Source organism: Nilaparvata lugens, unplaced genomic scaffold (genome assembly GCF_014356525.2).
Source record: "Nilaparvata lugens isolate BPH unplaced genomic scaffold, ASM1435652v1 scaffold7338, whole genome shotgun sequence".
In the NCBI taxonomy this organism is placed as follows: domain Eukaryota; kingdom Metazoa; phylum Arthropoda; class Insecta; order Hemiptera; family Delphacidae; genus Nilaparvata; species Nilaparvata lugens.
The window spans coordinates 448-12601 of record NW_024093087.1 but is presented as its reverse complement, the minus strand read 5'-3'; the positions used below and the strand labels follow the sequence as shown (position 1 = coordinate 12601).

The 12154-nt window shown below is 36.2% G+C and overlaps 1 protein-coding gene across 1 annotated transcript; it reads left to right on the top strand.

The window, feature by feature from the left end:
- Window positions 1–3898: 3898 nt before the first annotated feature.
- LOC120356630 lies at window positions 3899–10846 on the top strand (the record flags this gene model as incomplete). The annotated part of the gene is made up of 4 exons (XM_039445586.1): window positions 3899–3986; window positions 5804–6028; window positions 9588–9729; window positions 10688–10846. Coding segments are annotated over 4 exons (614 nt in total), but the record flags the coding sequence as incomplete, so codon positions are not given.
- Window positions 10847–12154: the final 1308 nt, after the last annotated feature.

Below are 12154 nucleotides of genomic sequence, written 5' to 3'. Positions count from 1 at the left end.
AGACAGACTAACTCTTGCTATAATAAATTATCAACTGAAATTGAAGATTTGAAATTAGAAGTAGCCAATCTCCAGCAACATACACACAAAAACATATTGTGATCTCAGGTATACCTGTAACTAAAGGTGAAAATGTGTGTGCAATACTGCAGAGTTTGGCACTTCAACTCAATATTCCGTTTGAGAGATATGCTATTTCTGCTGCACACAGACTCCCTAGTAGAAATAAAAACTTTACTCCATCAATTGTTGTAAACTTTGTATCGAGGGTCGTGAAAGCAGAATGGCTGTTCGCACGAAAGCAAACTAAAAATCTTTCTGCCAGAAATCTTCATGTTAATTTCCCGGAAACCACAATATTAATGAGCACTTGTCTCCACATATGGGGGCCATCTTCAACCATGCAAGAGCTCTCTGTAAGGCTGGAAAACTAGTCAGCGTCTCAGTGAACGATTGCAGAGTACTTGTTAAAAAGCATCAAGCAGGACCGGTAATTCGTGTATAGATAGTCATGCCATTCATAGTAGTAGTTTGAGTTAGTATATTGCTGATAATTTGACAATGACTAATAGTATAGTGAGATTAGGCTGCACTTTTAACTGTGATAATTAGTTGAATGGGATAATTGTTTTCATTCATAAGGAATGTAGTAATTTGAGGTGAATTTCACTATAGCATGGAGTAGAGACAGTGGCGGCTCGTCTATGTGTTCAATGGTTCATGAACCCCCAGAATTGAATCAACTTCCTATACAATGATGAATTTGCAACTCAAATAATTATATTTCTATTTTATACTCAAAATTACATCACAACATTTTTCATCACGTAAACTTAATGCCTGTTTTGCGGCCGGTGCCTGAGAGCCCGGAGTGGCTTGCTTGAAAACAGCACCGAATGGAATGACGAGAAGGGTGGAGGTGGAAAGCAGTGTTCATTTCGATGTGAACCCAAAAAACAGGGCTGGTATGGTAGTGGAACGGAGGAGGGGAATCGGTTTGCTAGCACGGAGTTGGTTCACAATCCTGTCTAACCAAGTTTGCACTAGTTCATCCGAGAGTAGCCGAACCTAGCGAGGCAAGTGAAGCATTCGGTAATACTCGGAATGAATCGTGAGTATTCGTGATACGGATACAGTGCCATCTTGAACTTGCTTATAACCAATAAATTTAAATTTGGTGGCAGTAAACAGTAAAAAAGCGGTAAACAAGAAGTAGCCTAAGCGTGACAGTTTTGAGGTTATACGGTATGGTTACGGGTATACACTGTATCAAGTTGTGATAGATCTCACTGCATTTTTCGTTATAAAATTTGTTTTGCATGTAGAAGAATATAGTAATTTCTAGTGTGTTTTGTGTATTCGTGAGTATTTCTAGTGTGTTCAGTATTTGTTAAATACAAACATATTAATATTGAGGGTAGGTGTAAAATAAAACATAATGGTGACCAACTCCCGAAGTAAAAATCAAAAAAGAAAAAATAGAACAGAACAAAAATTTATATTTGTAGAAAATAAGCTCAATCTTTGGGGTGTAATTATTATTGATCACCTTTACACTTGATTATGCGCAATACTCTATATCCTATTGACCTTTCTCTCCAATAGATCATGAGGTTGAACCCCAAGCTAGAAGATCACGAGCCGCTACTGAGTAGAGAACACTTCTCCTTCCTGGTTTCCATCTTCCGTGATAATAGTCATCTCTCTCTAAGACATCTTTCTCTAATTCCTGTCGGGAAATTCCTGTACCGTCAGTTTCAAACAAAATCAAGATGTTTCTATTCAGCAACTCTGATCCTATAATATATTTTTCAGATTATCTCCAATGAATACATTATCTGAATCTTTATTTTGAATTTTCTTTTCTACCACATGTCTCTGTATTTTTGTCTTAAAAAAGATGTTACCAATCATTCATTGCGTTATATTCGTTATTCTGTGAACAGTAGACCTCACGCAGTTTTCTCATTCACAAGTATCTGGTGTCACCTGTTCACCGGCTTCTCAAGACATCTGTGTAATGCATGCAATGAATAATCCACTCGTCAGCTGATTGATTATGGATAATTCTATACTCTGATCAATCCTATTTTCAGAGTAGATGATATCGGAGTATGGAGGAAATTCCTTCTCCTTTCATATTATCCTTAAAATTCGAAATTTCAAAAAAAATTTGTATACATCGACGCGCAGTTAAAAAGGAATGTTCCTGCCAAATCTCATAAAATTCTACCAACATGTTTGGCCGTAAAGTGTATGATGTTTCGCTTCAAAAAGAGAAGTGTATGATGTTTCGCTTTGTGAACATCTTGCTGAAAATCAAATTCTGGCCAAGGAGCAGCATGGGTTTCAGAAAGAAAGATCCACAAAGACGGCAATTGTATCCATTTTTGAGGATATAATTGATATGATGGATAAGGGTGAGAAAGCTGTTGGAATTTTTCTGGATCTAAGCAAAGCTTTCGATTGCGTTGACCATTCAATTTTGTTAAGGAAGCTGGAGTTGATGGGTGTGAGAGATGTTGAACTGGAATGGTTCAGGTCCTATCTCCTGGATAGGTCTCAGTGTGTGGAAATAACAAGGGAAGTGAAAGGGAAGATAATTCATTACTTATCGGATAGAGTATCAGTGAAGGTGGTGTACCACAGGGCTCTATACTTGGTCCTTTGTTGTTTTTGCTATATGTAAATGATGTGCCAAAGTATATCCCAGGGTAGAGTTTTAATGTATGCCGATGACACATCATACATTTGCAGCTCTCAGGATGAAAGTGTGTTAGAAATAGAATCTTTCTTGAACATTAATGCCATAGCCCAGTACCTCTCTCAACTCAAATTAGGAATTAATGAATCAAAAATCCATTTTTTAATTTTAAGCATAGAAATAATTCAGGCCAGATCACTTATTAATGTACAGATAAATGAAAAAAATGTTAACCAGCCTCATTTCGTGAAATCCTAGGGGTTGCTTGGATCAGCATCTCTCTTGGGATTTCTATACTGATCAGCTCTGTGGGAGGATTGCATCTGGAGTCTTTGCACTCCGACAAATAAGAAGATTGAATGATACAAACTCACAATGGCAGTCTACCATCACTCATAATGTCACACATCCGCTATGCCATTATTGTGTGGGGTGGGTCGTGCCAGAATTTGGAGAGGTGTTCAAGCTCAAAAAAAAAGCTGTTAGAGCGATCAAAGGTATTATGCCTTTAGAGTCCTGTAGGAACCAATTTAAAGAATTAGGCATACTAACCGTTCCTCTATTTATATCTATGAGGTGATTATGCATGTTAGAAGACAGACAATGACTAGAAATGCTGATTCGCATGGATACAATACTAGAAATAGAGGAGACTATGCTTCACTGTATCACAGAACAGCTCTTTTTTGAGAAGAAACCTACATATATGGGCCTAAATTTATTAGAAAGCTTCCTACTCACTTGAAAAATTGTGAAGATGTCAATGTTTTTGAGAAGGATTTAAAAAGTTTTTGATGCTTGGAGTATTCTATACAACAGAAGAGTTGTGTGTAGAGAGGGTTCCTTGTGTGATTTTTTTTCTTTTTATGTAATACTGTATGTATTATAAATTTTTGACAATTCCTATACTCTGATTAGAGTCTTGGGAAGCTTTAAAAACAAACAAACAATAAATGCGTTACATACATACATTCAGACAGACGAAAGAAAATCAAGGTTAAAACATAGGCCTCACTGCGTTTGGTCGAATAGTGTATTAAAACATAGACCTCACTACGTTCGGTCAAATAGTGTATTATTGTATGCTTATAATTTCATTACTGTTCTCTGTTATAGTGTGTTATTACATGTTTTATCATTTAATTTTTTCTCATGAAATATTAAGATTACAAATTTATATTGCTCTGTTTACAGCGAAGAAGCTGCCGTGACGAAGAAGTCCATCTCCCTGCAGGTCACTATTGGATTCAAGTCGTCTCATCCGATATCGTTCAAAACACAGGTTAGTTCAAACACTATTTCATTCGAAATCAATGTCACCTTTCATATTTCTAGTGAGTCCCCGGACTGAAGAACTCGCTCAAAATGCCACTGATATCTGCCTATTGAAAGCTGTGGAAGTCAAAGAGGAATAGTTTAAGTTGCATTGGGTTGTTAACCTTCCGGGTTTGCCAGAATATAGACAGTATAGGTTGAATTGGAACTACCTGTTACTCTTCATTGGAAATGCTGACAACTTTAGCTGAAAGAGCTATGATTTACGACGGGTTGCCTATATTTACCGTTTTCGGAATACGATTCACTAAATATAGTCAGGATTAGTTGAATGGGAACTACCTCTTACTTTTCCTTGGAAATGCTGTCAAATTGAGCTGAAAGAGCTATGATTTTTGAGGAGATGCCTACATCTACCCCTTTCGTTAAAGAATTCATTTGATAATAGTCAGTATTGGTTGAATATAGACTATCTATTACTCTTCATTAGAAATGCTGACAAATTGAGTTGAAAAAGTTATGATTTCAGCCAATCGGAGGGCTTCCGGACGAATGCCTCAATGTCTGCAAAATGCCTCATGTGGCAGAGCCCTTACATTGCTGCAAAAGTTACCTATGAAAGAAAAATACACTTTTAAATGTTTATAGACATTATTATCTCCAGCCGCGTCATGGTTGATTTTTTTATACACTGACGCATCAACAAATGTTTCTATATAGTGAGGTCCACGTTATAATGGCAGTGGAGAAAGATAGGAGAAGAACGTTGCCGAACGTTGTCTTGTCAATGCCTTCTATAGACGGTAGCTGATACAGGTTTATTAATGTAATATCAACTGTTAATTCTCGTTTAATATAATAAATTATATTTTATTAAGCAAGAAATTATATTTTACAATAATTTCATAATGGATTTCCATAATTAAGATGAAATATTTTTCAGTATTAATTCTACATTGTTAAAAGACGATCTGACAACTGAGCATAGCGAGAAAGAGATAGCGCTATCCGATTTGTTGAATGATAGACAAGTATGGCAATACCATTGATAATCAAATACTGTCATTATAACGCGGACCTCACTATAGACACATACACTGATATTATAGGGTCCAGCACTGATATAAATTATGTGGGTCCAGCTTCATATAGCTTGACTTTTTGACCGAGTGAAGTGAGGTCTAAGATTCAAGTCGACGGTTTGGCATTTCTCTTAATGTTTAAATGTTTATATATTGCGCATTTACGGCGAAACGCGGTAATAGATTTTCATGAAATTTGACAGGTATGTTCCTTTTTAATTGCGCGTCGACGTATCTACAAGGTTTTTGGAATTTTTGCATTTCAAGGATAATATAGAAGGAAAAAGGAGCCTCCTTCATACGCCAATATTAGAGTAAAAATCAGACTATAGAATATTTTTCATTATAAATCAGCTGACAAGTGATTACACAGATGTGTGGAGAAGCCAGTCTATTGCTGTATTTCCATAAGGTCTATAGTTTCAATCAGGTACTTGTGGATGAGAATACTGTGTGAGGTCTTCTGTTCACAGAACTACTAGTATAGTGAGGTCCACGTTATAATGGCAGTATTCGATTAACATTGGTGTTGCTATCCTCGTCTATTATTCTATACAGCAGATAGCACTATCTTCTTCTAGCTGCTGGCCAGTGGTTTTTTTAATAATTTAGAAATATGATTTTAAAAATAGATAGATAGATAAAGAATTTTTATTTTCCAATTCAAGCATACAATACAAACGTGGAGCTCACTATATGCAAGATCGCCTTATGTGGCTTGGCCCTAATTGTGTGTTGACAGCTGACATTCAGAGACGGTAGTGGCGCGCAGACGGCGGTGACGGTGATGGCTACGGCCGACAACTGTCTGCTCACGACGCATGCGTTCTCGCTGCTCAAGTATAGGGCGCAGACGGATGCTACTACGCATGCGTGTGACACCATCCAGTACAACCATGTCGAGTTTGTGAAACGGAGCAGTTCGGTCACAAATCTGCTGGCATCAGACGATGCAGCTGCCAAATCGGTCTGTAACAATTCAACAAATTTTTAAAATTTAGTGCAGTTTGCACAGTCACAGTTTAAACCGAATTTCATTCTAAACTGGATTAAATCAATATCAAGTCTCGTTTGTCATAGAGTGATTCATTTTTACTTTCCTTGCCCTATTACCATAGGTAAGGAAAGTATTGCTTTCCGAAAAAAATTAAGGTACCCCAATTTCTAAATTTCTATACGTTTCAAGGTCCCCTGAGTCCAAAAAAGTGTATAGGTCGGTATGTGTGTGTGTTTGTATGAGTGAAAATTTCTTTGTACATGATATCTCATCTCCCAATTAACGGAATGACTAGAAATTTGGAAATTAAGTCCTTACACTATAAGGATCCGACACGAACAATTTCGATCAAATGCAATTCAAGATGGCGGCTAAAATGTTGTCAAAAACAGGGTTTTTCGCGATTTTCTCGAAAATGGCTTCAACGATTTTGATCAAATCCATACCTAAAATAGTCATTGATAAGCTATATCAACTGCCACTAGTCCCATATCTGTGAAAATTTCAGGAGCTCCGCCCCATCTATGCAAAGTTTGATTTTAGATTTTCAATTATCAGGTCTCAGATATAATTTAAACAAAAAAATTCAAGTGGAAAAGATTGAGCATGAAAATCTCTACAGTTAATTATCAGTAAAATTTTCACCTAAAATTCAAAATAAGCTCAAAATTCGAGAAAATGTGATTATTAAATTGCAAACTGTTGATTCTATTAAATCATTCACTATAAAGAGATAGCAGAGCTCGTGTGTCTCCAGCGTTATTGTCCTGTCACCAGCTGGCTCAGATCTTTGAATAGTAGACTTGAGATGCGCGGGAACACTAGCGTAAGGTGATCAATTTTAATAACGGCAAGGAAAGTTGTGTGAGTGCGCCACACCAGATTTCTATTTTAAGCCACCAGCTGATTGAATTCGGTTTAAGCTTTGACTGTGCAAACGGCCCTTAAACTTTCAACGGTTATCGTTTTTTTTTCGTTTTTTCAATTATGTGGTGATTTCTTCAATTATACATTTCAAAATGGGAGGGCAGCAAAACATGTCTGCCGTATTGAATGGTGATCCGTAAGGCAATGAGATTGAGATTTATGTTCAATAAGATGAAAAGTACAGGGTGCCACAGAATAACGGGAACTTTTAAAAAAAGCCCTCATAAAACATTAGTGGACGGGCAAAAATGATTATTTCAAACTAATGTAAAGTTCAAGACTTGCAATTGAGAATTCAATCAATCAATCAATAGTTTATTTTTCCTCATACAATGCATACATGAATGTATAATTACATAAATACAATTGACAATTAACAATAATAGGTAAAAGTAAAATAGTATTATTATTAAAACGGAAAGTCCCTGAAAAGGTTAAAAACCTGAGCGCAGGGGCGAGTGTTATTACTAATACAAAATTATTCTAAGATAAATAAAATTGGTGGATTCCTATTAACATCTAAATTTGAAAAAATACAAAGAGGAAAGTAAAAAAAGTAAGAAAATACGAGATAATAAAATAAAAAGCAGACATCTTGAATGATTGTGAACTTATCCTAGTTACAATATTACAAGAAATCACTTATCCTAGGATGTGAAGAAGCAATCCATAAATCTATCTCTCTCAGAAGTCTTCCATTCAAATTATCTGTTATAAAAAAAGTAGGTATCACATTTATAAGCTTATGAACAATATAATCAAACTGTCTTCTACAAATGGATAGAACTGCATTGTGTGGTTCAAAGGTAATGGTTGAGGGACGGAGATTGTAAGGCGATATACGGAGGTTGAAAAGTTCTCTATGTTTATTAATGTAAATAATCAAATTCTTTATATACAGCTGCTCAACCGTCAATACATTCAATTCAATAAAAATACTGTCACTTGGAAATCGTTTAGGTTGCCAAAAATTGCCTTTAATAATGCTTTTTGGATGGTGAATATCTTATTGAAGTGATTGGAATAAGATGCACCCTAAATTTTTATACCATACTGAAGATGAGATTGAATGTAGGCAAAGTAAACTAATTTTGAAACGGCTATGTTACCCAACCTGCTGATATTATAAAATTTGTTTATCCAGTGCTTGAGTTTATTACAAAGCTTATCTATGTGAATATCCCATCGCAAATGCTGATCAACTATAACGCCTAGATATTAAATAATTTTCTCTTTTCAATTTTGAGCAGCCACAGCTATCGTTCGAGATTGAAAGAGTACAGTTTAAATCATGAATATGAATGTGGTCTAGATCAAGTGGTTGGCCAACCATATTGGGAGAGAAGGTCATGAAGACGCTTTTATTCGAATTAAGAGTGAGAATGTGCTCATCTAACCAGGTCTTAACAGTCTTCAATCCCGACTCTGCAGTTTTCTTCACCTCCTCCAAGACGGTCCGGTAAACACTAAAGCGGTATCATCCGCAAAAGCGAGTGTCACACAGTTTTTCAATTCAAGTTTGATTAAATCATTAAATATAGAGAAAAGAGAATCGGAGATAAAACAGTTCCTTGAGGAAGACCGTAATCATTCAACTGTTTAAAAAGTTTTATTCCTATAGTAAGGATTTGGTATCTATTTGTAAATAACTGCCAAATAATTTGAGGGGTATACCGCGTATGCCAATCTTTTCTATCTTTTTTTAGTAATTTGGAATGTGGGATTGTATCAAAGCTTTGGCTAGGTCCAGGAAGGTAGCTATTGTTTTTTTATTTTCAGTGAAGTTATTTGAAATTGTTTGGGTTAAGAGGGTTATAGAATCAATTGTACTTTTGTTCGCCTGAAATCCATATTGGTTTTTATGAATGACATTATGTTTAAGTAGGTAACAAACTAGCCGGGACTTGATCAATTTTTCAATTAGTTTAGCGATACCACTCAGCAGACTGATTGGACGGTAGTTTGTTGGGTCTTTATGATCACAAGACTTATGTAGCGGTATAATATTGCCAACTTCAAACTATCAGGAATAGAATTATTAAAACATCTATCACTTTCTGACAATTACTTCTTTAGATGGCTTCCTCCTGCACGAATACACTCTTGAAATCGGTGTTGACCGATTCCTCATTGATCGCTGCAGCATCTGCGTTTCCTGGTCCCATGATCGGTCACCTGTGATTCTGTTTGTGGAGCTATTTAAAATCAAACGTTCCACAAACTTGACAATAACTGTGGTTAAAAATCATACCATACAATCAAAATGAAATTAACAATATCCCATGAAAGTTGCAGCACTCGTTCAGGAATCGTCAACACAGATTTCAAGAGTGTATTCGTGCAGGAGGAAGCATCTTAAAGAAGTAATTGTCAGAAAGTGATAGATGTTATTAATAATTCTCAAATGGCAAGTCGGAACTTTACATTAGTTTGAATAAAATCATTTTTGCCCTTCCACTAATGTTTTATGGCGTTTTCAAATTTCCCGTTATTCTGGGACCCGTATAAGTTGCTGTGACAGTTTGCAAGCTGTTCTACTCGGTATTAAACTATTGATTATATTCATGATATAATATTATCAATTTATTTTAATAAATTTCAGGGTCTGGAGAGAAGAGTAATGAAGTCGCAGACCTCTCTATCGGTGTCGAGCCTGGCCGGTCGGCAGAATTCCTCCTTCATTTCGCACACTAAAAACTCGAAATATCTCAAGTTGCCCTGGCAATCGATACCTGAATTCCCGTGTAAGTAGTGCAATAATTATACAGAAACTATCAGATCATCCATGTTGAATTTGGTTCTAGAAATAGAATTTAATAGTACATGGTGGGGCCACAGTATACATACAGTATGGAAACCTGGCTAGTACCCTGTCGCAAAATCCGCCATCTTGTTAGGAAGCGCCGCATTGTAATAGTATTGATCGTTGGTATCAATTGATCCAGCTCACTGCCACGAGCCAATCATAAGACCAGGATTGGAACTTCCCAAGGTCACGTGGACGTGTCTAGTATGTGCGTAATGTAAAAAGCATTGGTTCGATAGGGCGTTTATTGACAGTTTCCATTCTGTACCTATTCTGTGGTGGGACAGAGCCCCATATTCATGTTATTCATTGATCAATACATTAAACTATTTGAAAATATACAGAGTGGGGCAGGGTCATCAGCAGCAATACACAGATGTAGCGTATTTTTGAAGTTTTAAAACGCATTTTGGCACACTGCGATTGGTGAGGCCTGGATCTTTTCTCTGATTCGCTCCTTTAGCTTTCCAAGGTGTGTGGGCGATCTTTGAAAAATATTATTGAAGTAAACCCAAAAATTCTCATATGCTTAAATCGGGTAAGCTGCTGATGGCCGCCATTTAACTGATATAATCTCCAAAAAATTAACAATAAAAACAATAAATTTCAAACTGAATTGAACCCATTAAAGATTGAACGGTAATACTTCTTATAACTCTTCCAAACTCGCCCCACTCAATAAAAAATATCAAATAATTGATAATTCAAATAGTATTAACATATTTATCAATGAATAATACATGATATATTTGAAATTGTCTAATGATAGAAGCCTAAATATATAGCTCAGTGTGGTGTAGTTTATAGAAAACTTGTAGTAGAATATTGACATATAATTCCAAAGCCTTAGTAGATTGAAGAGCTATATCCTTTCAAACGCTTTTATTTTTCTTAAGGCCGACTCCAGACATGCGTCATTCGGCGAACACTGAGCAGCAAATCGCCGAATCGCGAGTCGGTGGATGGATGTTTTGTCTACTCGCAAGGCAAGCGAACATTCGTGCTCGTTGGTTCCCGTTCAGGGTCGGACTTTTGTACTCATCAAGTGGACGAGTGTTGGCAAAAGCTAACTTTGCCTCATCCACACATTCGGCTTGGTGCTTATTGTATCATATGTTGTTGTGTTTTTGTTTTACTTTCCTTGCCCTATTACCATAGGTAAGGAAAGAAGTATTGCTTTCCGAAAAAAATTAAGGTACCCCAATTTCTAAATTTCTATACGTTTCAAGGTCCCCTGAGTCCAAAAAAGAGATTTTTGGGTATTTGTCTGTATGTGTGTGTGTGTGTATGAGTGTATGTGCGTCTGTGTAAACGATATCTCATCTCCCAATTAACGGAATGACTTGAAATTTGGAACTTAAGGTCCTTACAATATAAGGATCCGACACGAACGATTTCGATCCAATGCAATTCAAGATGGCGGATAAAATGGTGAAAATGTTGTAAAAAACAGGGTTTTTCGCTATTTTCTTGGAAACGGCTCCAACGATTTTGATTAAATTCATACCTATAATAGTCATTGATTAGCTCTATCAACTGCCACGAGTCTCATATCTGTAAAAATTTCAGGAGCTTTGCCCCATCTATGCAAAGTTCGATCTTGGATTCTCAATTATCAGGCTTCAGATACAATTTTAACAAAAAAATTCAAGTGGAAAAGATTGAGCATGAGAATCTCTACAATTGATGTTTACTAACATTTTCTCCTAAAATTGAAAATAAGCTCGAATTCGAGAAAATGAGATTATCCAATTGCAAACTGTGGCAACTGTTGATTCTATTAAATGATTCACTATGAAGAGATAGCAGACCTCGTATTTCTTCAGCGTTATTGTCCTGTCACTAGCTGACTCAGATCTTTGTTTATAAGTAGACTTGAGATGCGCGTGAACACTAGCGTCAGGTGATCAATTCTCATAACGGCAAGGAAAGTTGTGTGAGTGCGCAACACCAGATTTTTGGATTTGGATCTACATTGAGGTCATTTGTAGCTTCTCTGTTTCAATTTAATAATGTATGTAAAAGCGTGTTCTCTCTGTAAGATCGCTCTCTGTGTGTCCAGGCCTTCATGATTGAATGAATTGATTTACAATCAGAACAAATCCCAGCGCCGAATTTATTCTATTCCACTCTATTCTGTTGTAAATAATCGTTGATGACGATTTATGATGATTCATTAAATATACTATAATAAAGGAAAGAACTGGCTTATACACGACCGGAATAGGAAAATAATTATGTTTGACGGACGCATCATCACGTCTGAACTACTGGACTGATTAACTTGAAATTTTTCATATAGATTACTTTAAATCACCGAGGATGTTTATAGGCCTATTTTTAATTCTTCACGATTTCTATAC